Source organism: Gopherus flavomarginatus, chromosome 3 (genome assembly GCF_025201925.1).
Source record: "Gopherus flavomarginatus isolate rGopFla2 chromosome 3, rGopFla2.mat.asm, whole genome shotgun sequence".
Classification (NCBI taxonomy): Eukaryota; Metazoa; Chordata; order Testudines; family Testudinidae; genus Gopherus; species Gopherus flavomarginatus.
In genome coordinates this window covers 81,894,553-81,922,481 of record NC_066619.1, presented here as the reverse complement: position 1 = coordinate 81,922,481, position 27,929 = coordinate 81,894,553, and the positions used below count along the sequence as shown (strand labels likewise).

Genomic DNA, 27,929 nt, shown 5'->3' with positions numbered 1-27,929 from the left:
ATTTTTATGTCTTTCCCTTTTTAATATAGTGGTCAGTCGAAGTGGACTATATGTGCATTTTTTCCAATGTAAAAGATTTAACAAAGAGTTGTTCTGGCACAGGGTAGTCAAGTGCTTTATAACCTGTCCCTAAGCTCTGGGGACCTGAGTTGGAAGACTGCCTAGAAACTTTAAGACCAAAATCTCTCTTTGCTGTTGCTCAGGCGTGTTGTAAAGACAGTGGAACTGTCCTGTAGTTGCAATCTGTTCTTTCAGAGCACCTGATATTTCTGCTCAGAGCTCTATAGCCTTGGAAATAGTGAGCCCTGAATTAGGCAGAATTGATTTAAGACACTAAAATTAATCTTTTCAGTATGATAGGTGAACTCTCTTTTTCACAGTAGTATTCTATTTATAAATGCATACTTTCCTAGAGGCCCAGTGAAAATTCTTGCAGGCTTAAAAAGGAAAGGTTGCTCTGAAAGAATTGCTGTATACGAGCAACATCACTTATTTTGCTAGGAAGTTCATACTTCACTGTTTCAAGAATATATATGACATTGATTGGATTCTGATGGTTTTTAAGACATTCATTGTTTGATTCATCCAAATTTGTACATGGTTTGTGTGTGCAAATTGTAACTCACCAGTAGATTTATTATTGGAGAATGCACATGATATTTCTAGTGATCTGCATCAAAGTAGATAGCTTTAATTTCTGACCAGGACACCTTAGGTGACTCATTAGTGGCGGCTACCTGGAGATATGATGACTCAATGGATCTCCCAGGTGTCCTAGCCATGCTCACTTCTGGCCAGCATTGCCTACTTTTGGGGTTGCACTGTCTGTCTGCATACTCGCTGGTAAAGTTGGAGTTTCTGATACCTTTGCCATTATAAGTACCCCATCCTAGCAAGCTTACTCATGTTGAGACCCCACAGGCCGGGGGTAACTGACATATCCCAGGGTGGAATATAATTATTATAGCATTAGTTTTTGGGAAACTAGTTTATATATTTAAAAAATTATGATTTTTCTGAAAAAACTAAAGACTGCATGAATATATAGAGGTTATGTAACTAGTTAGAAAGGGAATCCTTCCCAATTAAACTTTATCTTGGTGTCTAACAAATGATTCCATGGTGCAGTAAAACTGCTTTGGTTGATCCAGCCACTTGAGGCCTCTGCTTGTGTAAAGGGATCCTGTAGGTCTGTGGAACTGCAGTAGCAGCTTGTACTCCACCTCTTTGCCTCCCCTCAGTTGCCTGTACAGGAGTGTGGCTGGGGAGACAGGGGGATGGCTCAGGAAGACATATGTGCTCTAGCAATCCCCGACTGCCAGAAAGGTTCCTAGGCATCATTGACAACCAGGGGAATTTACAACAGCCTTCAGGCTGCTTTAAGTCTTGCCTGAGGATAAACTTTGTTTATCAGCCTCAGAAGCAGGAAAACCCAGTCGACTTTAAGCCACTTTTGCCCACACACCTCTGATGCTCTTCCCACGCAGCCCAGGAGTTGAGCTCAAGACAGAGTTCCAAGCATTAAAATATGGTTCTACTCTAAAACCAAAATATGTAAAAGTGCCATCTTTTCATCGAACAACTGTGATTCTTGTGTGTATTCAAGTTGTGTCTGCTAACTTTATGGCAGAAATAAGTTCTTACTACTATGTGTGCCTGTTAGTGCTGCACAGCCAGAGCCATTATTCAGCAAAGCACTTAAGCCTGTGCTTAATTTTAAGCAGCTACTTAATTCTATCCCCATTCAGCAGAGCTTTCTAGCACGTGCTTAAAATTAACCACATTTAAACAGGTGCAAATGAGGGTGGAATTTAGCTTGCAAAATCTTTTATTACTAGGGACGATATGTAAGAAGAAAAGAACCCAACTTGGGTTTTCAGGTCCAGATTGAGTTTGTAGGGCAGTTTGAAAAATATTTTTACTTGTAAATTGAGGACTGTAAATTGGAAGAACTTTAACATTAGAGCTCATCAGAAAACAATAAAACGATCAAAAATAATTTTGTTTTCATTGAAATTTGATTTTCATCAAAAATTTCCTACCATCTCTAATAAACATGGATCCTCATTTTTACAATGGCACTTTTCAGATTTCATAAATGTTTTAAGGAATTTTACTTTAAAAAAAAAAACTTGGGGAAACTAATCCTAATGATAAGTTCTTAATGGGTAAAACCAACTTGATCTTTGTATAGCCAATAGTTCTTGAGTTATGAATGAACAAAACATCTCCCTTAGGTTGATAGTAAGTACGAAAAGTTTCAGTCTGAAAAGTTTGAGCAGATTTGACTGAAAACTGTCTTTTAGCCTTGACTAGCTGCTCCTCTGTACTAATGCCAATGGGGTATATTTTTTTAATTTATTTTAAATAGATTACAAAGATATACTATTAATATTACATCAGAATTTCAACTTTTTTCAAACACAGCTGTCTGTGAAAATGGTTGCCAGAATGGAGGACGTTGTATTGGACCCAACCGCTGTGCATGCGTGTATGGATTTACTGGCCCTCAGTGCGAAAGAGGTAAGAAAAACAGTGAGAGAAAGGAATAAACAAATCTGCAAGCAAGTTTCTAATAAGCCTTTTGTTGTTCAAAATACGTTTCTTTCTTTTGTGATTATAGCCTATCTGATAAGCAAGCAGAAAATTACAGTGTTTTCATTGTGAACGAGGAAAAGCTGAGTTCTTACAGATTTCTCATTATCTTTTATGTAAAGTCATTAGACAGTTGGCCAAACCCTGCTGTCAGCTACGCTGAGTGCACCAGAGCAGATCTGTCTGATTGCACTGGAACCATATACACCTCTACCCTGATATAAAGCGACCAGATATAACATGAATTGGGATACAACACGGTAAAGCCGCACTCCAGCAGGTCAAAGCAAGTTCACCTATAATGCAGTAAGATTTTTTTGGCTCCGAAGGACAGTGTTATATCGGGGAGGAGGTGTAATTGTAACTAAGCAGAATTTGGCCCAGCTTTCCATACAGGAATTGTTTAAGGGAAATGTATGGCACTATTTATGTTGATGTGAGAGTGCCTTAAAGAAATATTTTAAAAAAGAAAAAATGGATAAATCATAATAACTGTCTAAGGCCATATTTCTAGAAAGCATGTATGCACATCTTTAAGTGCTTTCCTGAATTGGGACCTAACTTAGTAATTTTATCATTTTACTATTATTACCGAAGAAGCCATCAGCTTATTTATTACAAGTATAGAAATGTCAGTCCTAGCCATGTCTCACAACAATGCTGAAAGTGATTAGTACTAAACATAAGCAAAATTGTTTTTAGTTGAATTTGAATGATAATAGTCATATTAATCTCGAAAGACAATATTTCCATATATAAAATTTTTGACTAATGTGAATCAGTTGATCAATAAACAGGTTTACAATATATTTTCCTCTCAATGTGTTATACTTTAGTTTCTGTTGCAGATAACAGCTAGGAGTATTCTCTTTATTTTCAAATGAACAGTAATATAACTGACATTGTTTATTACCACTGCCAAATACTTCTGACTTGTCAGGCAAACAAAAAGAACACTAATATTAAACTGAGCCAAAACTGAAATATCCCACAACATACTGTCTAATTTAAAATGTTTTTGAAGACTGCTTTTCAAAATAATCACTAGAATTGTACATCCTTTAACGTTAACCTGTCAGCATTAATCAAAGTTGATGCTGGTTTGCTTGGCAAAAATAATGTTCCTTGTCTTTCTCTGGCCCAGTTTATTTTCAGTGTGTTTGCAAATAACTTTTCTCATCAAAAAGCATAACGAAGAAGAGAGCAACAGAGATGTGAAAAGCCAATGACTAGAATGCATTATCATTAAAATACTCAATAGTATTGCCCTTTATAAAGTAGTGACATTGTGCCTCAAGAATCTTGGGTCATCCTATGTTATTTTAAACTCCTAAATTTAGGAGTTTTCTCTCATGCAGAGACAAGTCCTTAGTTACGTTTGCGCTAGGGAGACATACATGCATTGATAGGGAAAATAGACTTCTTAAATTTGAGGTTCATACTGGGTTAAATTCAGACCTGGTATAAGGAGGAACAACTTCTAGGGAATTATAGACAGTGTTCAAATGTGATTAGAAAACCCACTATTTTACCACTTAGATATATCTTGCACTTATTTGGCATACACTGCATGTGTAACTTACATGCTCAATGGGTAGAGGTGTAGCAGGAAAAGAAACTGACACAGGAGTAATATAAAGCAAGCCCTGATTCCTGCCATGAATACACATTGAAAGTCAAATTACTAGAGGTTAACAATATTTTGCCACAAACAGCAGAGTGACATAAGTGATGAATTTGGCTCTTTGTGTCAAATTGCCTGTTGCTGTCAATCTGAATATCAGATTTTAAAAGTTACCACTGTTAGATTAGTGTTTGGTATTACAATATATTGCTTATCCAGTAAATCCCATGGGGACTGTGAACTCCAGACCTAATTCTGGTATATTTTGTTGTAGACTAATTAACGTGGAAAGTAATATGAAGCATCAGTCTGTTGGGAATTATATTGATATTTATACAAATATGTGGAAATCTTCTGCATTGGATAAAAAGTGTGCACTGCATTTATATTAGATTTTCACAGGCGCCTAAGGGAGCTGAGCACCTAACTCCCTGAGGCTGTTTTTAAAATCTCAGTTTTAGTTCAGAGTGGGGAAAACTCTTATACAAATCTAATGGTTCAGGTTATACCCAAGGGACATGAAACAGTTATCTGAATAATAAAACATTGGTTTTGTTGCATTTGGGAGGGTGTTTGTTTGCGAATATTGTTGTTTGGTTTCTCTTGAATGTAATAGGCTTGATTCTGATCTCACTTATGCTGGTTTCAGTAGAATGCCAATGCCTTCAAAGGAATTGCTCCTGATTCTCACCAGTGTGAGATCAGACTGAGACCTTCTGAGGGGCAGATTCTGCCATCCTTACTCTGAAAATAGTCCCATTGACTTCAGTGGGACCCTTGATGGAGTAAATGGGCCAAAATCTTGAGAATGGTTTTGAATTTTTTTAATAGGTTGTTCTGTGAAAGGAAGATGCTCCAGCTTGTGTATTTACAGTTTTGTTGAGTTTTAGATGTCAGTCCCAGAATCTCCTTTCTGACAATGCATTAGGTGCTTTACTTTCAGATTTTCAAAGCCACCTGAGGTATCTGGATGGACAAAATTTAGGCAACCAAATCTTTTAGGTGGCTTTCAAAGCCTTAGCCCGAGTATACAGGAACAGAGAGTTGCATGCCAGATAGGGATGACACCATCACCTGAGGTTTAGTCTGCAGTATATAATAACTGACCAGCAAGAGAATTAGCTTAATTAAAAATGTCAACCATAGTAATTCTGTCCAAATTCTGCTTTCTGTAACACTGATAAAAGTACAAAGCAACTCCATTTAAATCAATGGAAGGAACTCTGAGCAGAATTTTGCTATATTGTTATATATTCTGGAAGTCATGCAGACTTTTTTCCAGCCTGATGCTGAAAGCAGAACCAGTATCATACTATTACACGCTTTCCTTTGTTCATTTAATATCAACAAAGATCTGACTGTATGATCCTAATCTGACATTAATTGCTCAGTCTAAATGCATGCTTACTCAGTAATATAATATCGTTATGTGAACAGGCAATATACATTATAGGTGTGGTAGCATATTTTTGATGTGTAGTTTAAAGCAATCCTGCTAGAAGTTTCTGAAATAATTAAAGATGGAAAAAACAATTGTGGATCTGGTCTCAAGGTTTATTTTAAACAATGTATGTCTATGAATTAATATAGTTAGTAAAATTAAACTGGGAGGGGGGGACACACAGTTCTTGAGGAAGGGAGAGGGGAGAGAGAGAACAGTGTTTTCAGGTACAACTTTAAAAATACTTAGAAGATATATTTAGAGTTTGTAAGTCTTCTCATTATGGGTGAAATTCATCAGTCCCTATACAGAGCCTGGGTACAGCAGGGACTGGTGGGAGTGGACAGAATCCAACCCTCAACTCAGTGTGCAGGTTGCATGGCAGAAATGCAACAACCGTGTGGCCAATATTCTAGCCTTATATGGATGTTTCTGACCACAAGATCCATATGTACACAGATGCAGTGGGCACATACTCAGCTCACCCTCCATGCTCACCTTCAGGCTGACAAATCTGGCTTTGGCAATGAGCCCACCTTGTAGCATGCAAGAGGCATCCAGCTCTCCCTTTTGGTCTGCTCAGTCTGAGCCACCATTATTTAGGGGGTATTGGAGAACTTAAGTGGTACGTGAGGACTGTCTGGAAAAGGTGAATTTCAGCCTGTATTAACATTAGATATGCTTGCTGTCTTTCAAAAAGGTTTTCCATGTATGAAGTATGACTATTGATCAATCTATTCCTGTTTTTTTTTTTTTAAAAGATGAAGTCATGAGCAACAGTATTGCTCATTAACAATGATATGCCTAACATATATTTTGGTCATTTTAAAATTATGGGAAACATTAATCTCATGTAGTTTAAAAAAAACTAGCATACACAGAACTCTAAAATATAATGTACGTCTGTTCTTTTCAATTTGCAATTTACATTCTTTCCTTTAGTAATAAAATAAGATTATGCTCTACAACATGATGAAAAAGGTCTGATTCTTATGTACCGTGGTGGTAGTAGACACCTTAATAGTCCACGGTAAAATAAATAAAACAAAACTCTGTAGTTTGCTTCTGAAACAAGCTTTGTAGTAACAGTCCTTAATTTTTAAATTAAAATTTTATAGTTAAAGTTTAAATGAACTTCCTTTATAAATCACATCAGAGTTTTAAAAGACTTCGTCTTGATTACTTTTTACATTACTGTATTTTCAAATGCATAGTTTTTATTGTTCTGTAAATTAAGGTCTTTTAAATTAGGTATTTCCCCCTAATGTATAACACATGTAGCTTTCCTTCAGATTGGCCTCCCAGACTCAGTTATATGATAAAACGTGACTGCTTGTTCAGCTATCTGGGCTCCTAGCAGACTAATTTCCGGGCTGGAGACAGGAGGCTGAGCAGTAACTAATGACTGGCATGATTACAGTATTTAACTTGAGACTAGCTGCTGGGATAACAAGAAAGCAGAACCTGTTTTGGAGCGCCTGCCTTATTTTCTTCTGATATATACAATGACCTTTTGTACTTACTATCAAAGCTGTTCTTGTGGTCAACTCCTCCTCTTTGGTTTGTAGACACATTAGGTTCAGTCTTTTGAAAAGTTAAGGCACTTGATTGTGTCTGTTGCTTAACATTGAATGAGTTATGAAAATGTTATATATTGAAATAAATATTCTGCCTCCAATAAGCCTGTGTGTATGTAAAATACCCACCATTCAAAGGCCCAATCCTTATTGCATGCACACAAGTAGTCCTTACTCATGTGAATAGCCCCACTTACTTCTATGAGACTACTTGAGAAAAGATTACTTGTATGAGTAAAGATTTATAGGGCCAGGCCCTTCATTCAAAGGAAACTTGCATCCTTGTATTTCTGCACACAGTGCTGTCTTTTAAAATTATTTATCTGGGAGGTGTACAGGCCCAGCATCTCTAGAGATGCTGGTTCAACTGTGGGCTACAGGGAGAGGGAAGGTGCGCTGGCCCCCTGCCAGAGCACTGCAGAAGGAGAATACTCAGGCTATGGTGCTGTTATGGAGGCTCACTGTATGTGGATGTGGTGGTGATGGAAGGGATTGGGGAGTGAGAGGCAGTGGAACAGGGTAGCAGTAAATGCCTCTTGAGTCTTACGTGGCAGGTTGGACTGAAGTCCTCTATTAAAGCTCCTCCTTGTCCTACAAAAGGTACGTCAAAGAGAGGGTCAGACCACACACCAGTTTTCATAATGTCTTTTGATGGTAGCAACAGCATGGGAAAGAGAAGCAGTTCAACAGCTTCAGTGCATGTGGTGAAAAGTCCTTTTGGAACCATTTGAAGGTCTTGGACTTTGGATAAGTGTAGTGCCTCAGAGCTCAAAAATTCTGGGAAGCTTGCAGCCACACAGATAACACATGTATCTTGAAAATAACCTTTTGTCATCTGCTACCCAGCAATGCTATTGTACTACAGCTCAAGAAGGATATATATCTTATAAAGTCACTTGCTTTATCTAAATTGCCCACCATTGATCTCTCTCGTACACATATTGCATCTGCAGAGCAACATTCTAGAGATGCAGTTGTCAGTCCATAAGCCATTTCAAGGTCTCCTTTGTGGTGCTGGGGATACCATCCATTTCACCTTTGAATCCATATTTGCTGTACTGTATTATGATATGATCGACTGATTGGGTGTTCTCATCGCAGTCTCTCAAAGGGGAGTCTTCGATTTTCCACATGTCCGTCAACTAGCTGAGCCTTCCATGGTTTGTTCGGCTGCAGTTCAGCGTGATTCAGAGTCTGCATGGCAGGTTGAAACCAGGAGGGGAGCTGGTTGGGTCAGTAGTAACGTGCTTGTTTGAAATGGTGGATGAGTTCCAGGCACTTTGCCATTTCCTGGCCGGATCCAGAGACACGAGGTGGTTGTATGTGATACACAGAGGTTTCAGCAGTTTCAGGAATAGTTGGGATATGTTGTCCAAAACCTGCCAGATGGAGAGCTCAGGTAATCTTTGACATATTTTTGTTCACATGTTGTGGCTTTATCTTGACAGATAGCTGGATGTTTGATGCTTGCTAATACAGAAAGCCACATTAGCGGTGCTGATTTTAAAGTTCCCGTGATGATTCACGTGGTCTAATTCAGATATCTATCCACCAGTTGGGTATGGCATCTTCCTGTCCACACCATGTACAACACTGTTGTCATAACATTTCTTCCCAGATCTGGACCTTAGCGTCCAAAATATGGGTGTTAGCATGAAAACCTCCAAGCTTAGTTACCAGCTTGGACCTGGTACCGCTGCCACCAGCTAAGAATTATACAGTGCCTAGCTCACTGTGGTCTCCCCAAAACCTTCCCTGGGGGACCCCCAGACTCAGATGCCTTGAGTCTTACAACAAAGGGAAATAACCCCCTCCCCTTGTTTCCTTGTTACTTCCTCCCAAGCTCCCCTCCCTGGACGACCCTAGGAGATTCCCTGCTTCCAGTCCTGGAAACACAAGTACCGAGAGATCTAATCTCTCCCGCTCACCCAGAGGGTATGCAAAGTCAGGCTTAGTAAATCTAACACAAAGAGATTTTCCCCTTGACTTCTTCCTCCCACCAATTCCCTGGTGAGCTGCAGACTCAATTCCCTGGAGTCCCCACTAAAGAAAGACTCCAACAGGTCTTAAAAAGAAAGCTTTATATAAAAAGAAAGGCTCTGTATCAAGTTGACGATATACAGGGTCAATTGCTTAGAAGAAAAATGAATAAACAGCCTTATCCAAAAAGAATACAATTTAAAACATTCCAGCAACTACACACATGTAAATACAAAAGAAAACAATGTAAACCTATTGTCTTACTATCCTTGTACTTACAACTTGGAAACAGAAGATTAGAAAGCCAGGAGATAGAAAAATCACTCTCAGAGCCGAGAGGGCACAGACACAAGACAAAGAACTCACACCCAAAACTTCCCTCTACCCAGATTTGAAAAAGTCTTGTTTCCTGATTGGTCCTCTGGTCAGGTGTTTCAGGTTACTCCTTTCCATGTGAAAGAGACATTAACCCTTAGCTATCTGTTTATGACACGCCACCCAAATTGCAGACAGTGGGGAACCTCACTGGCGGCGATTTCCTCCTAGAACTTTAAAATAAACAGATTAATACAACACATGCACCTTTACATATACCACTAAGTATATAACTAACAGACTTTTACATTTTAAGAACACTTTTTAATTACTGGATTCTGGGAAACTCTCACGAGAGAGTGCATCAGCTACTTTGTTAGAAGCTCCTGAAATGTGCTGAATTTCAAAATCAAAATCTTGGAGAGCTAAACTCCAACGAAGAATTTTCTTGTTGTTTCCCTTGGCAGTATGAAGCCACTTTAGCGCAGCATGGTCAGTTTGTAGCTGGAACTGCCGTCCCCAAACATATGGGCGTAGCTTTTCCAGAGCGTACACAATGGCATAGCATTCCTTTTCACTGACTGACCAGTGACTTTCCCTCTCAAGACAGTTTCTTGCTGAGAAACACGACAGAATGGAAGTTGTGATCCGTTGCTTCCTGCATAAGAACTGCTCCTATACCACGCTCAGATGCATCCGTGGTTACTAGGAATGGCTTGTCAAAGTCCGGGGCCATGAGCACAGGGTCAGACATGAGCATCGCCTTAAGTTGGGTAAAGGCCTTTTGACACTCATCAGTCCACTTAACTGCATTTGGCTGGGTCTTTTTGGTCAGGTCGGTCAGTGGGGCAGCGATTTGGCTGTAGTGTGGTACAAATCGCCTGTAGTACCCGGCCAAGCCTAAGAAGTATTGAACCTGTTTCTTTGACTTTGGGACAGGCCACTTTTGGATAGCATCCACCTTGGCCTGTAGGGGGTTTATGGTTCCTCGACCCACCTGGTGTCGCAGGTAAGTCACTCTGTTTTGGCCTATTTGACACTTTTTGGCCTTAACAGTTAGTCCGGCCTGCCTGATGCACTCAGACTTTTTCCAGGTGTAGTAGGTGTTCGGGCCAGGAGTCTGAAAAAATGGCCACATCATCGAGGTAGGCAACTGCATATTCTCCCAGTCCTGCTAGTAGACCATCTACGAGCCTCTGGAAGATGGCGGGTGCATTTCGCAGCCCGAAAGGAAGCACATTAAATTCATACACCCCTGCATGGGTGATGAATGCTGACCTCTCTTTGGCAGGCTCATCTAGCGGTACTTGCCAGTACCCCTTGGTTAAGTCTATTGTAGAGATGAACTGGGCACGTCGCAACTTCTCCAATAGCTCATCGGTGCGTGGCATTGGATAGTTGTCCGGACGAGTTACCGCATTTAGCTTACGGTAGTCCACGCAAAAGCGTATTTCCCCATCTGGTTTGGGTACCAGAACCACTGGAGATGCCCATGCACTGGTAGATGAGCGGATTATACCCATCTATAGCACGTTCTGGATCTCCCGTTCTATAGCAGCTTGGGCGTGAGGAGACACCCGGTAGGGTGGGGTTCTAATGGGGTGAGCATTACCTGTGTCAATGGAGTGGTATGCCCGTTCAGTCCGTCCTGGGGTGGCTGAGAACAATGGGGCGAAGCTAGTGCACAGCTCCTTGATTTGTCGCCGCTGCAGATGTACCAGGGTGGTTGAGAGGTTCACCTCTTCCACGCCACCGTCATTTTTCCTGTCGTAGTAGACACCTTCAGGCCACTCAGCATCATCTCCCTGGACTGTAAACTGTCAAACCTGTAAGTCTCTGGAATAGAAAGGCTTGAGAGAATTAACATGGTACACTCTGGGCTTTAGTGAGGAATTGGGAAATGCTATGAGGTAGTTCACAGTTCCCAGGCGCTCTTGGACTGTGAACGGCCCTTCCCATGATGCTTCCATCTTATGGGCCTGTTGCGCCTTCAAGACCATAACCTGATCTCCTACCTTGAAGGAAAGTTCTCTAGTATGTTTGTCAGGCCTTTTGCTCTTCCTGAGCATCCTTTAGGTTTTCTTTAGTAAGGGCTAAAGAGTGTCGGAGGGTGTTTTGTAGGTTGCTTACAAAGTCCAGAAGGGGTAAACCCCTCCCATTGCTGCTTCACCAACTGTAATGGCCCCTTAACCTCGTGGCCATACACAAGTTCAAATGGTGAAAACCCTAAACTGGGATGTGGTACAGCCCTGTAGGCAAACAGCAACTGCTGCAACACTAGGTCCCAATTATTGGAGTGTTCATTGACGAATTTACATTAAACCTTTCCACCAGGCCATTGGTTTGATGGTGGTACGGAGTGGCAACCAAGTGGTTCACCCCATGAGTTTCCCACAGTTTTTGCATGGTCCCTGCCAGGAAATTAGATCCTGAATCTGTAAGGATGTCGGAGGGCCAACCTACCCTGGCAAAAATGTCTGTTAGGGCCTGACGCACAGCGTTAGCCCTGGTGTTGCCTAGAGCTACTACTTCTGGCCATCGGGTAGCAAAGTCCACGAAAGTCAGTACGTACTGCTTTCCTCTGGGCGTCTTTTTTGGGAAAGGACCCAGAATATCCACAGCTACTCGCTGAAATGGGACCTCAATTATGGGGAGCGACTGGAGAGGGGCCTTGACCTGGTCTTGGGGCTTTCCCACTCTTTGGCATTCCTCACAAGACTGAACATACTTGGCAACGTCCTTGCCCATCCCCTCCCAGTGGAAGGACTTCCCCAATCTGTCTTTGGTTCTGTTCACCCCAGCATGGCCACTGGGATGATCATGGGCTAAGCTTAAGACCTTTCCCCGGTACTCAGCTGGAATCACCAACTGTTTTTGTGGCTGCCATTCTTCCCGGTGTCCACCAGAAAGAATCTCCTTGTATAAAAGTCCTTGGTCTATAACAAACTGGGATCGGTGAGAAGAGCTGAGAGGCGGTGGGGTGTTCCGTGCCACCACCCAAGCTTTCTGAAGGCTGTCATCTGCTTCCTGCTCAGTCTGGAACTGTTCCCCTGAGGCTGGGGTCACCAGTTCTTCCTCAGACTGTGGACTTGGGCTTGGTCCCTCTGGAAGCGATATAGGTGATGGAGTTGTTTCCATTGCTGGTGAACCGCTCTCCGCTGGTGCACCTGAGGGTATTTCAGGCTCTGGCTGAGCCTTTTGGGTATGGCTGTCTGTTGCTTCTGCCAGTTCTGGCTCGCTGACTCCCTCTGACGTTGAGTTTGAAGATGGGGTTGCAATTGCTGGTGCTGGTTGCTGTTCCAGTTCCGGGCCTGGGACTGGAGGTGCTGTGGCTGTTTCAGTGGTTGGCATGGAATCTGGGTTCACTACCTCTGTCTGGGTCTCTGGTAACACAGACGGGGCGTCTGTGACTGGCTCAGGAACAGGAATGGGTCTGGAAGCTTGCCGGGTTTGGCTACGTGTAACCATTCCCAATCGCTTGGCTCGCTTCACCTGGCTGGCCAAATCTTCCCCCAGTAGCATGGGGATGGAATAATTGTCACAGACTGCAAAAGTCCACATTCCTGACCAGCCTTTGTACTGGACAGGCAGTTCAGCTGTAGGCAAGTCTACAGTTTGTGATATGAAAGGGTAAATTGTCACTTGGGCCTTTGGGTTGATGAATTTGGGGTCAACAAAGGATTGGTGGATAGCTGACACTTGTGCCCCCATGTCTCTCCACGCAGTAACCTTCTTTCCGCCCACTCTCAAAATTTCCCTTCGCTCCAAGGGTATTTGAGAGGCATCTGGGCCTGGGGATCTTTGGTGTGATGGTGGTGTAATGAACTGCACTCGGTTGGGATTCTTTGGGCAGTTGGCCTTGATATGTCCCAGTTCATTACACTTAAAGCATCTTCCAGCTGACTGGTCACTGGGTCGAGGTGAGTTACTGGAGACTGGTGAGGTGGAAGAATAGGGTGTCTGTGGCTTTCCTTGGGTTGTAGATGGGATCTTTGGCTGCCCTCGGTTGTAGGGTTTATTGTCGGTGTGCCCTCGGGGGTATTCGTTCCCCTTGACTGTAGCTTTCTTGCTTTCTGCCACTTCCATCCATCTGGCTCCAATCTCCCCCGCCTCGGTGAGATTTTTGGGTTTTCCATCTTGTATGTACCGTGTTATGTCCTCAGGAACACCATCCAAGAACTGCTCCATTTGTATGAGGAGGTGCAGTTCGTCTAAGGATTTAACATTGTTTCTTGATATCCAGGCCTCATAATTTTTTCCAACTTAGTAGGCGTGTTTGGGAAATGACACATCTGGTTTCCACTTTTGGGTTCTGAAACGCCGACGGGCATGATCTGGGGTTATCCCCATTCTGTATCTGGCCTTGGTTTGAAAAAGTTTATAGTCATTCATTTTCTCCTTAGGCATTTCAGCTGCCACCTCTGCTAAAGGTCCACTGAGCTGTGGCCTCAATTCTACCATGTATTGGTCTTCAGGGATGCTGTACCCAAGACAGGCCCTTTCAAAATTTTCTAAGAAGGCCTCAGGGTCATCACCTGCCTTGTAGGTGGGAAATTTCCTGTGCTGTGGAACCATAATTGGCGAAGGGTTGTTAGGATTGGCTGTGTTCTGTTGCTTAGCCTTTTCTAATTCCAGGGCCTGCTGGTGGGTTTCTCTCAGGAATTCCAACTCTCTCCTGTGGGTAGCCTCTTTTTCTCTTTCCCTTAGCTCCATCTCTTTTTGTTTTATTTCTAGTTCCTGTATTTTTTTTTCCATATCTCGCTTGTGCTCTGCGTCTTTGATTTGTGCTCGGCCTCCATTTTTGTCTTGGAAGGCATGGTTCCTGTTTTATTGTGGTGGGGTGCCCTCCGGGGTTTTTTGTCTGAACTGCTGGCTCTGTTGTCTCCTGGGGTCTGCCTAGTAACAGTGCCTTTTTCCCTTTCTTCCTCTAGCTAATCTTTTAAATGTAAAGTAAACCAGAAAAACCATTTTATTTGCATGTGTATTGTGCTGGGTACTTGACTCTCAATGGAAGTGCTATTGTCTCACAAAAGACCCTTAATAGTTCCTTGCTTAATATGCAAGCTACTGCCAGGAGAGAACAGAAAAAAAATTTCTCTCTGGTTCCTTTTAAAACCAAACTCTCTCTGCTTAAAAGCCCCTAGCAGAGAAAAGGAAAATATAATATTCCTACTGGCTTCTGGATTCTATCTATCCCACCACTGCACACTATGTCATAACATTTCTTCCCAGATCTGGACCTTAGCGTCCAAAATATGGGTGTTAGCATGAAAACCTCCAAGCTTAGTTACCAGCTTGGACCTGGTACCGCTGCCACCAGCTAAGAATTATACAGTGCCTAGCTCACTGTGGTCTCCCCAAAACCTTCCCTGGGGGACCCCCAGACTCAGATGCCTTGAGTCTTACAACAAAGGGAAATAACCCCCTCCCCTTGTTTCCTTGTTACTTCCTCCCAGGCTCCCCTCCCTGGACGACCCTAGGAGATTCCCTGCTTCCAGTCCTGGAAACACAAGTACCGAGAGATCTAATCTCTCCCGCTCACCCAGAGGGTATGCAAAGTCAGGCTTAGTAAATCTAACACAAAGAGATTTTCCCCTTGACTTCTTCCTCCCACCAATTCCCTGGTGAGCTGCAGACTCAATTCCCTGGAGTCCCCACTAAAGAAAGACTCCAACAGGTCTTAAAAAGAAAGCTTTATATAAAAAGAAAGAAAAAAGGACACTAAAAATAGGCTCTGTATCAAGTTGACGATATACAGGGTCAATTGCTTAGAAGAAAAATGAATAAACAGCCTTATCCAAAAAGAATACAATTTAAAACATTCCAGCAACTACACACATGTAAATACAAAAGAAAACAATGTAAACCTATTGTCTTACTATCCTTGTACTTACAACTTGGAAACAGAAGATTAGAAAGCCAGGAGATAGAAAAATCACTCTCAGAGCCGAGAGGGCACAGACACAAGACAAAGAACAAAGAACTCACACCCAAAACTTCCCTCTACCCAGATTTGAAAAAGTCTTGTTTCCTGATTGGTCCTCTGGTCAGGTGTTTCAGGTTACTCCTTTCCATGTGAAAGAGACATTAACCCTTAGCCATCTGTTTATGACAACTGTGCCAACTGAGTACACCAGGGTAAAGGCTGATGTTTGTAATAGCAGGGCAGCTGATTAGCAGGAACAAGCTGGGCAACTTTTGGATAATTTTGATGCAAGTCTTCACTTTGGAGACTACTTTTTTGAGGTGGTCAGTGTCTGGTCAAGAATGACACTGAGATCTGTTGACTTCGGGCATACTGCACAGTTTCACTACAAAACTTGACAATTAGAGTGTTTGTGCAATTCTCTTGTTAAGGTGGAAAGAAGAGACTAGTGATTTGCTTGGATTTGGTCTCAAGTTCCGTTTTTGCAAGCACTCCACCAAGATCTTAAGGTCAGATGTAGGGGTCACTTCAAGTTCTTTAAAACTATAGGCCTCACTTGTGAGCATCAAATCATCAGCATATGCAAACTTCTGCACTATCGCTTCAGGCATATCGCTTGTGCAGACATTGAAAAGTGTGAGAGAGAGTCTTGTTGTAGCCCATTACTCAAAGTGTGTGGCTTACTGGTTTGAGCTCCGAGGTATACATACATACTTCGGCTCCTAAGCATGGGATTCTGTAGCTGGAGAATCTGCATGCATTGGGTAAGTTTGGCCAGTTCCAGTAGTAGTCCATCCTTCCAGACTGGGTTGTATGTCACTGACAGATCAATCAAAGAAGTACCAGTCATAAGTTTTCAGTGGAATCTGGCCTAGATGTTTGTAGTGAGGGTTGGGACCTGGTCACAGAAACTTCTGTGCAGTTGGAAACCAGCTTGCTCCTTGGATAGGCTGGCTTCCACAACAGGACTGATTTGGTTCAGAATCATCATCTCCATCTCTTATAGATGATGGTCAAGAGGGAGATCCACCTATAACTAGAAGGGTCATCTGCAATGAGCTTGGCTTCTTTCTACACACAGGAATTTTTTCATCGGTCTTCAGGATGCTGGTGAAAAGCTGCATCATGCAGTTCCATGCCAGTGGACCCAGAATGTATGAGAACTTGGGATAGAAGCAGTTTTTTCCCAGTTTGATGTAACCATTGCAGTCACAAATCTCTTTACCTGTGAGTGGTCCAGGAGATGATGGAGTGCATGTGGATGTCACCTGCTTGAGTTGATGCCAGACTTGTCTGTGATTATTGATTGTCCATTGGCTGTTTTGATGTCCATAGATGTTTAGCAATAATGACATTAGCTTTCATGTGTGGCTTAGTGGCAAGTGTGGGATTTGTAGGCCCCAGGTGTCTTAGCAGGTTCCCAGTGCATCTGCTTGAGTGTGTGAAGTTTAGATGTTCTACACATTCAAGCCACCATTTCCAACAGTGATGCCAGGAGGGTTTGTCCAATTTCTGGGTCTCTACAGTCATATTTGTGCAGGGTCTCTTGGCTCTCTGCAGTCCATATAATGACCTGTGTCCCTAGGGGATGTTATAGTTTGTGGTGGTGATTAGAAGTTCAGTAAAATGGTCAAAAGTTTTCCACATTGGGGGAATGTGGGAGATTTTATTCTCCACAGTTGTAGTGAAAGTGGCCTGGTCTGCTTTTTGAAGTTCTAGTGCAGTGCCAGTTTTGAGTAGAGAACTGGGATTTGAATGCCACTAGGGGTCAGTACTGGTCTGTGCTGGCTGTTTGGGAAATTGTCAAGGGCCATCTGCAGTGCAGGTATGGGTGTGCCTGTATTGTCTTTAGAGATGAACATCAGGGCAGCACCCACCATCCATTATGAACTCTGAGCCGGTGTTTAGCACAACCAATGCTATAGTTACCAATAAGCTAATTTTCTTTGTCATAGGAGGCGCAGTGAGGTACATTTTATTGTTGTTTGCATTACTGTAGCACCTACAAACCTTACTTGAGATTGGAGTTCCATTGTGCTAGGTCCTGTAAATGCACATAGTAAGAGTCATTCTCTACCACAAACAGCTTATCATCTAAATAGACTATACAGGCAAAGGAAGTATTATTATTTTTCCATGTTACAGATGGGGAACTGAGGCACAGAGACTGGAACTTGCCCAAGGTCTGTGTTAGACCCAGAAATCAGCCCCAAATATCCCAGCCCAGTGCTTTCACTGCAAAGCCATTCTTCTTTTCTTCTTAGAATTAATAATATTTACTGCCATAAGTATGCTCCATGAGTGACAGTGTGACCAGTAGTGAGAGACACTTTGAGCAGAGAAGGAGGAGAGGATCATATGGAAAATTTTTTTTTGTGAACAGTTACTCCAATGATGTTGTCATGTGCACCATGCTGACCACCAGCCAGCAGTAATCTTATGACAGCTGCATACTGATCTCTGGTGTTCCACTGAATTTTTTTTTCTTTTTAAATGACTTCTGTGTGACAGAGAGAGAGAGAGATGGTGATTTCAGTGCATAATAAGTAGAACATTTACCATCAGTAGTACAGTGACAGCATACCAGGTTTGTCTTGGTCAAGTTCCTTTTATTTGCATCTAGCTGACAAACATTTGTATTTAACTGCTCAGTGACTGAAGCTCTCACCACACCAACAGGAAGGAGAGGGTGCTCTCTAACTCTGCTTTTACCAGAGGAATGAGAGCTGTGCTCTTTACTTTGCTTTATTTTATTCACTGCAACTGCTTCAATCTTTGAATGGCTGGGAGGCTTCAAGACCAGGCTGAGAGGTCTGTGTTACTGCTGCTGATACTGCTGGCAAAGCTTATTAATTTCTTACACCTTTGTAGTCCTGTGACTGGATATGTGCAGTGCTTGTGCTTTGTTCAGCAATGTTTTCTAGGTGCAGGACTATGTTTAGAGGTCTTTGTATAGCTGCTTCTGGGACATTTTTTCTTGCACTATGGTTAATTTATTTTGAAATACCATGACTGCTTATCTCTAAGAAAGTGGAACCTCTTTCCTACTCGTCTTTGTGAACATGCGTTAGACGGCAACTTAATTCTTTTGTCACTACAGAGCAGGAGCGGCGCCAGAGTTTCTGGTGCCTTAGGCAGAATTTGGGGGGCGGCATTTTGTGTGCTCCCCACGGGGCGCGCGGGAGCTTCTGGTTCCGCTCCTGTATTGCCGCCGAAGAAGGACCCTCCGCCGAAATGCCGCAGGCGGCAGCGGCAGTCATTGAGCTGCTCAATTGCCTGCTGCTGTTTTCTGTGGCACGTCGGCAGAAGGTTCTTCTTCGGCGGCGCGACTGGAGCAGAACCGGAAGCTCCCATGGGGAGTGCACAAAATGCTGCCCCCTGAATCCTGGTGCCCTAGGCGACCACCTAGGGTTGCCTAATGGAAGCGCCGGCCCTGCTTCAGAGCTTGTCAGAGATGCCAGATTAACACTCCTGGAGACTGAAGTCCTCTGTCTATCAATGGAATTGGTACAGAATAGGAAATGGGAGTGCAAGATTTTCTACTCTTTTCAATCACTATGACTCAATTCTGACTTTGAGGGAATACTTCTAAGGGTAGTTTAATCTCCATCCCCATTTAGTCCTTGGTCTCTGTGCTGAGCATCCAAAAATGTGCTAGTTTTCATTATAACATCACTTGTTCAGCAGGAACTGTACAGAGAACCCCAATTAATATAGTCCACAGAAGAGCCACTACAATGATAGCCGCAATGAATTTGATTAATTTTAGTGACCTAGGACCAGATTTTTAAAGACATGTTTTAAAGACATGTTTAGGTACCTGACTCCATCAGGTTCCCAAATACCAGGGCTGTCGATTAATCTCAGTTAATTTACTCGATTAACTCAAAAAAAGTAATCACGATTAAAAAAATTAATTGTAATTTTAATCGCACTGTTAAACAATAGAACACCAATTGAAAGGTGGTATATATTTTTGGATGTTTTTCTGCATTTTCATATACCGTGTTGTATTTGAAATCAAAGTGTGTATTTTTGATTACAAATATTTGCACTATAAAAATGATAAACAAAAGAAATAGTATTTTTCAGTTCATCTTGTACAAGCACTGTAGTGCAAGCTCATTGTTGTGAAAGTGCAACTCACAAATGTAGATGTTGTTGTTGTGGTTACATAACCACATTCAAAAACAAAACAATGTAAAACTTCAGAGCCTACAAGTCCACTCAGCAATTGGCTGAACAAGAAGTAGGACTAAGAGAAAAACGTTTGTTTACATTTACAGGCGATATTGCTGCCCTCTTATTTACAGTGTCACCAGAAAGTGAGAAAAGGTCTTCACATGACACTTTTGTAGCCTGCATTGCACAATATGCTAAACATCCGTATGCCCCTTCATGCTTTGCCCACCATTCCAGAGGACATGCCTCCATGCCGATGACGCTCGTTTTAAAAAAATGCGTTAATTAAATTTGTGACTGAACTCCTTGTGGGAGATTTATATGTTCCCTGCTCTGTTTTACTCACATTCTGCCATATATTTTGTATTATAGTAGTCTTGGATGATGACCCAGCACATATTGTTTGTTTTAAGAACACTTTTTTTGTGCAGATTTGACAAAATGCAAAGAGGGTACCAATGTGAGATTTCTAAAGATACCTACAACACTAGACCCAAGATTTAAGAATCTAAAGTGCCTTCCAAAATCTGAAAGGAATGAGGTGTGGAGCATGCTTTTGGAAGTCTTAAAAGAATAAGGTGACCAGATGTCCCGTTTTTATAGGGACAGTCCTGTTTTTTTGGGACTTGCTCTTATATAGGCACCTATTACTCCCCATCCCTGTCTCGTTTTTTAACAGTTGCTATCTGGTCACCCTATAAAAAAGCAACATAACCCAAACCACCAAAAAATAAAATCAACCTTCTTCTGGTGGCATCTGGCTCATGATGATGAAAATGAACATGCGTCGGTCTGCTCTGCTTTGGATTGTTATCAAGCAGGAACCATCATCAGCATGGACGCATGTCCTCTGGAATGGTGGTCAAAGCATGAAGGGACATGTGAATCTTTAGCACATCTGGCACGTAAATATCTTGCAATGCTGACTACAACTGTACAATGAGAAAACCTGTTATCACTTTCAGGTGACATTGTAAACAAGAAGGGGCAGCATTATCTCCTGCAAATGTAAACAACAAATTTGTTTGTCTCAGCGATTGGCTGAATAAGAAGTAGGACTGAGTAGACTTGCAGGCTCTTAAAATTTTACATTATTATTTTTGAATGCACTTTTTTGTACAGAATTCTACATTTGTAAATTCAACTTTTATAATAATGAGATTGCTCTACAGTACTTGTGTTAGGTGAATTGAAAAATACTTTTTCTTTTGTTTTTTACAGTGCAAATACTTGTAAACAAAAATAAATATAAAGTGAGCACTGTATGCTTTGTATTCTGTGTTGTAATTGAACTCATATTTGAAAATGTAGAAAACATCCAAAAATATTTAAATAAGTGGTACAGTATTCTATTATTGTTTAACAGTGTGATTAATCACGATTAATTTTTTTAATCACTTGAGAGCCCTACTAATGGCTCCCTAGATGTGGAAATTGACCTTATCTCCTTGATAATTCCCTGAAAAATATAGTTCCAGTGTTTCTATAGAGCACATGCTAAATAAATTCAGAAACATACCTCTTTTTTCGGGCACTCTGAGAGATTTTATGAAAAACAGAGTAACAAAGGAGAGCAAATGAGTGTTAAATATATAAACATACATGTTTTGATGTCTGTTCCGTTCTTTTGAGGATATTTCTTGAAGTAGTCAACATTAAAGGCAGCATTTTGTATTCTTGTTATAGCCAAATTTCAAACTAGCTTTGAGTTAGTAAAGGAAAAACTATAACCCACCCCCAAAGTCTAATATTTTATGTATTCCTTGCATTTTTCCTGAATTTCCTGTATTGGCACAAATATACCAAAATGCTGAAAGAGAGGGGAAAATAGGGGAAAGAGAACAAGGGAATGGACTGAAGATGAGGAGAGTAAAGATAAGTGAGGGGATGAAAAGGAGGAAAGAAAGTAGGAGAGAGGAAGAGCAGAAGAAAAGGCTAGAAAAACAGAGTGGTAGGGAAAATCCGAGCTATCAAGGGAATATATGTTTCCCCATTATCCTTCAGCAAAAGGATGAGATTTCCACACCAGCTGTAACTCCACTGATGACTCTGAGAGATCTTTCGTGAAATTATTGCATTGTTTTACCGGCCTTTAAGGGATTGGAAATCCCTTAGAAAAGGGACCCAGGTATTTCAAAGATCCTGTTATAAAATGTCATAGCTTCACAGACTTCAGTGCAGTGATGACAGTTTACACGACCTGAAGCTCTGCTTCACAGTAGATAGCAGTATGACTCTTCTGTCCTCTTACTCTCTCTTCTGTGAGTTGCTGTTTCTATCAGCAGCAAGAGCAAGTAGAAAATCACAGATGTAAAGAGAAGAAGAAACAGGCAAGAATTGAATTTAATGTTATAAGCATGTCAAATTGAAAAGAAATTGAAGAGCTGTCATGATATAATGTCTTTAAAAATTTTATACAACATAAAAATCTGCAATGATAAATTTTCTGCTGGTTTCTTTCATAGTTTCATCATGTTAAAGCATCACGTGATGCCACTGACTTCTGTTAATTGATGATTTCAAGATGTCTCATAACTTATACAGACTATAAGAGTTCATGTAAATTTAATATTTGCTTTACATTTTCTCTCTACCAGAACAGAATACAAAAAAAATTACTCTGTAGTTTACTGTAGTTGAGTCATGTAATACTATACAGATTGCCAACATACATCCAATGAACCACCTACAGTACCATGCATGTGGACAATCACAGGGGAAAACATTACCATAGATTAAGGCTTGTTATTCCAATTGTGACCACACAGTATTACGTTTAGTATCAAGTATCTGAATTCTTCCACAGTAATTGGAGGCCAGAACAGCATGAGTAGAAAGTAGTAGTGAAACACTACCATTTTGATATAGTAGTGTTTTATGCCCACTGTGTACTAACTTTGTATAGGTGTAGATATATGATGCAAGATAGTGGAGGATCATGCCTGTTTTTTTCTCTCCTAACTCAAATTTGTCTACCAGTATCCAAGACATTCCTAGCATATCCCCATCTAGATTATTTGATAAGACACTCACTATAATATGCACTTATTAGGTAGTTACGTTAAATAATTGTTATCTAAGAAGTTATGAAAATGATGACAGCATATTTTTCTATTACTTTAGGTATGGATGGATAACTTACTAACAGTATTTTAGGCCTCATTAGGCCTCTTTTTGGTACTTTTGAATGATGTAATGAAATGTCCTGTCACCACCCAGTCAGACATGACCTACACATTTGCCTTTTTTTAATATACCTATTCTAGTGTCAGAGGGGTAGCCGTGTTAGTCTGGATCTGTAAAAAGTGATAGAGTCCTGTAACACCTTTATAGACTAACAGAAGTATTCAGGGGTGAAAGTAACTGAAAGGACTTAGCGGTATGCCAGAGTCCTGAGTAGGGGCATGACCTCAGTCGCAAGAGGCGTGGCCTCAACCAGAAGAGGCGTTTAAAGGCCCTGGGGCTCCGGCTGTGGCTGGGATCCCCAGGACCTTTAAATCACACCTCTAAATCAAGCAGAGGCAGCTGGGAGCCCTGGGGCGAAATAAAGGGCCTGGGGCTCTGGCTGCTGCGGAGCTCCGAGCCCTTTAAAGCGCCGCCCAAGACCTGCTGCTGGAGCTCCGGCAGTGATTTAAAGGGCCTGGGCCTCCCCACAGTGGCTGGAGCACCAGGCCCTTTACATTCCCGCCCGAGCCTGGCTGCTGAGCTCTGGTGGGGATTTAAAGGGCCAGAGCATAAGCTTTTGTGGGTGAATTGTTAGACGCATGTGGTGGAAATTTCCTGAGGCAGGTATAAATATGCCGGCAAGAATCAGTCTAGAGTTAATGAGGTTAGTTCAGTCAGGGAGGATGAGGCCCTTTTCTAGCATTTGAGGGATGAGAAACTGTGAGAAACTGCTTTGCTAGCCAACTAATGTGTCACTTATTTTCACATAGATGTAGGCAAGATATTTGGCAGTGCTGGCTGAATAATAAAAACAGACCCAATAATATTTTGAGAAATAAAAACACAGAATTGGTCATTATTCATTATTTGTGGATGAATCCTGGGCATTGATATTCAGATATTTTCATAAAATGTTTCATGAATTTTAGCAAAGATGATTATGCATCTGAAAATGTGTTATTTATTTGTTACTCTCCTGTTTAAAAAAAGAAATTTGAAGTATCGGGCCATGGAAAGTAAACAATACCATACGACCAATCATATGACAAAAACAAATACTAAATACTCAGAGTAAGCAGTTTGTATAACTAGTAAATTGAAAAGTATTATTTGAAATGATTAAGTAAATGAATGAAAAATATATTTATAGAAATCAGGATTGTTTCAAAATCTATTCTGTAACCAAAAAGGGGATACATTTATTGCTTAGCACATATTATTCTTACTGCAGTAGTGTCTATTGGAAGTGGAGAGGAAGCTAAAACATGGTCAAAATAAACCAAAACTGTCAGATTGTGGTCCAGCAACCTATGTATAGACAGGAAATCCCCCTCCTGTGTGAGCTTCTATAAAAGGATGTTTGAGAAGGAGCAGATTGACGGGAGTCCTTTTGGGAAGAGGTATTGGAAGAGCCATATGTATTGGTCTTTTTGCTCCCTGGAGAGAACTGTGTGCTCAGGCTGTCTCTTTTTTTTGTGTGTGACTTGCCTGGAATTTAGAGGAGTCAGTGCAAGGCCAGATTACTTGACTTCCTGACTTTCCTGAATTTTAAATGTCATTGGTTATTTGCTCCAGATTTTTATTCAGTAAGTTTAGCAGCTGTAAATGACAGGAATGTAATTGAAAACCTGGAAGTTGAGTGCTATCAGAAATGGATAGAAAAGACAGAAATGTAAGTCTCCTCAAACACACAAAGTATGCTATTAATATGATTCGTGCTGCAATTGCTATAGCTTTTGTTAGTCTATGCATTACTTGATCTGCAATATTCTAGTTTCTTGAAGTGTGTTAAGAAAAATAGTTATTTAAAAATGCTCATTTAGCTTTTCTCAAATGAGTCTTTGTACATAGTGGATTTTTGAAACATCTGATGCCCCCCTTGTCAGAATTAGCTGGACAGTTTAAATTAGCCAGTGGAATTTAATACCAAAGCAGCTCAAAGGATGAGAAGCTAAACAGATCAAGAAACAAAACCTAGTGGATGTAATACATGCAAAGAGATGAGTAAAGCCCTTCACGGATTCAAAATTTGTATCTGCATTTGATCTGAGATCTGCAAATATCATAGAATATCAGGGTTGGAAGGGACCTCAGGAGGTCATCTAGTCCAATACCCTGCTCCAAGCAGGACTAATCCCTAGACGAATCTTTTGCCCCAGATCCCTAAATGGCCCTCTCAAGGATTAAGCTCACAACACTGGGTTTAGCAGGCCAATGCTCAAGCCACTGAGCTATCCCTCCCCCCAATATGGTCCTTTGATATCTGCAGATTTGCTGGCTCTAGAGATGATATACTCATTATACAGCAATGAGCTGTTAAAATAGGAAGAAAATGAGATCTAGAATCAGACTGAATACAATTAAAGCAGTGAAGATAAAGAGTAAGGAGCTGGATGAAGTAGGAACCGACAGAGAGAGAGAGAACGTCTTGACAAGTCCTTTGGCAAATGAAGGCTTCAGCATTTAAAGCCAGTTCATGATCAACTTTCAAAACATTAAGGATTGAGTAGGGTAATAGTAACCATCAGCACATTTTAGAAAGTTGTAATGAGGTATTGAGTGAAAACACATTGAGATACTGCTGAACTTGTTGAGATGTTAAAAGAAGAGTGGCAAGAACTTTAGATAAGAAATTGCAGAAGAAGGGAGAACAAGGGATAAATAGCACAAATGCTTATTAGATTTTTAATGGACAGTGACAAACTAATATGAAGTAAGAATTCTGCCCAGGAAGTATTCTTGGAAAAGCACCAACTAGCAATTGAGTGGCCCAAAATAAGTGGATTTTTTTTTTCTAGAGAGATCTTGATGGTTTAAGAAGGAAAATATGCAGGTTGTTTTTGTATGTCCTTCAGACAAGACATAAGTAAACTAAAATTAGGAAGCTTGAATTTGTGTGTGTATGGTATCATGTGAAAGAACAAAGGGGTTATAACAATGCTTTTGCCAAACAGATGAGCCCACTTAATATATAAAAATCTGGATATTTGTTTTACAGTATTAACAGATATACTTGTAAATTCTCAGATATATTCTGTGCCTGGAGAGCAAGTGCTTCAGTTTGCAAGATGATATGCTGTATTTTCCAATACAGAAGCTGAATCCCTTCTTTAAGTGCAGAGTTCATCACAGTCATAATTATGGAGCCGTGATTGGAGTCTCCATAATGAAAAAGAGAAATTCGCACAGTAAAAAGTGCTTTGCTAGCCAGTGCTATTGAGTTTCATTCACAACAAACTTGCTGTTATACAAGAAAATCAAGTTTAAAGGACTGTTTAGGGGCTGAACTGCTGATTTTTATTAGCCTAGTGGTCATGAACATTCAGTTTCTTTACCTCAAATACAGTAGGCATCCAGTAGGAATTGTAAAGCTAGAGCCAACTGTTAAGAAGTTTCTGTACCAGCTAGTCAACTTGTCATACTTCTAAAACTCACACATAAATTTATTTTTACTTTCTAATATTAATATTTGTATTACAATAGTGCCAAAAGGGCCTGACCAAATTGGGGCATCTGTATTGTAGGGCTGCACATATACACAGTAAGAGTCTGTCCATGCCCTGAAGAACTTACAGTTTTAATAGACATGACAGATACAGCAAGTATTGTTATTCTCACTTTTCACGTGGAGAACCAAGGGACTTTGAGATTTAGTGACTTGCCCAAGAACCCCTTGCCCCCTCAAAAAAGTCTGCTGCACAGCTGGAATTGACCCTGCTCTTTGGAGTCCTAATTTAGTGCTTTAAAAAAAAGCCACCCTTCTTCATACAAAATGTCTGTCTGACTCTTCATTACATAAGTATAGCAATGGAATAGTTGCTTGACAATGAATTGTAAAAATAATCATTTTTTAAATTCTAGTGTGGCCTTGATGCTAAATATAAAAGTGTTGCTGTTGTGCACAGATTTCCTGTGCATACAGATTAATACTGTATCATGGTTGTGTTTGAACATCTTTCCTGCATCACGGAATCACAGAAATGTATGGCTAGAACAGACATTAAGAGGTCATCTAGTCCATCCCCCTCTCTGAGGGAAGACCAAGTATACCTAGACCATCCCTGACAGGTATTTGTCTAACCTGTTCTTAAAAACTTCCACATTCAAGGATTCTGCAATCTCCCACTCTGTAGGTAACCTATTCCAGTGCTTAATTATCCTTATAGTTAGAAAACTCTTCCTAAAATCTAACTTAAGTCTCCCTTGTTGCAAGCTCGGCTGATTACTACTTGTCCTGTCCTCGGTGGACGTGGAGAACAATTGAGCACCATCCTTTTTATAATGACCCTTTACATATTTGAAAACTTATCTCCCTTCTCTTCTCTAGACTAAACATGCCCAATTCTTTCAACCTTTCTTCAAAGGTTATGTTTTCTAAATCTCTTATAATTTTTGTTGTTCTCTTTATCCAATTTCTTCACATTTTCTTAAAATATGGTGGTCAAAACTGGATACAGTACTCCATCTGAGGTCTCACCAGTGCTGACTAGAATGGAACAATTACCTCTTTGTCTTACATATCACCTTTCAATTCATACATCTCATAATGACATACATTGGAAGACACAGAATCATAGAAATGGAAGGGACCTTGAGAGGTCATCTAGTTCAGTCCCCTGAACTCAAGGCAGGACTAAGTATTATCTAGACCATCCTTGACAAGTGTTTATCCAACCTGCTCTTAAAAATCCCCAATGATGGAGATTCCACAACCTCCCAAGGCAATTTATTCCAGTGCTTAACCACTCTCACAGGAAGTTTTTCCTAATGTCCAACCTAAACTGCCCTTGCTGCAGTTTAAGCCCATTGCTTCTTGTCCTATCCTCAGGGGTTAAGAAGAACAATTTTTCTCCCTCTTCCTTGTAACAACCTTTTATGTACTTGAAAACTGTTATGTCCCCTCTCAGTCTTCTCTCTTCCAGACTAAACAAACCCTATTTTTTTCAAACTTCTCTCATAGGTCACGTTTTCTAGACCTTTAATCATTGTTATTGCTCTTCTCTGGACTTTCTCCAATTTGTCCACATCTTTCCTGAAATGTGATGTCCAGAATTGGGCACCATACTCCAATTGAGGCCTAATCACCATGGAGTAGATCACAAGAATTACTTCTCGTGTCTTGCT

At 40.9% G+C, this 27,929-nt stretch overlaps 1 protein-coding gene across 4 annotated transcripts in view; it reads left to right on the top strand.

The window, feature by feature from the left end:
* The window catches only part of FBN2 (fibrillin 2), a 265,113-nt gene that overhangs the window by 7,842 nt on the left and 229,342 nt on the right, over nt 1–27,929 (top strand). For all 4 annotated transcript variants that reach the window (XM_050945536.1, XM_050945537.1, XM_050945535.1 and 1 more), the window contains one exon: nt 2,428–2,523. In XM_050945536.1, coding sequence (XP_050801493.1) covers nt 2,428–2,523 — 96 coding nt within the window. The remainder of the gene's footprint in view (nt 1–2,427; nt 2,524–27,929) is intronic.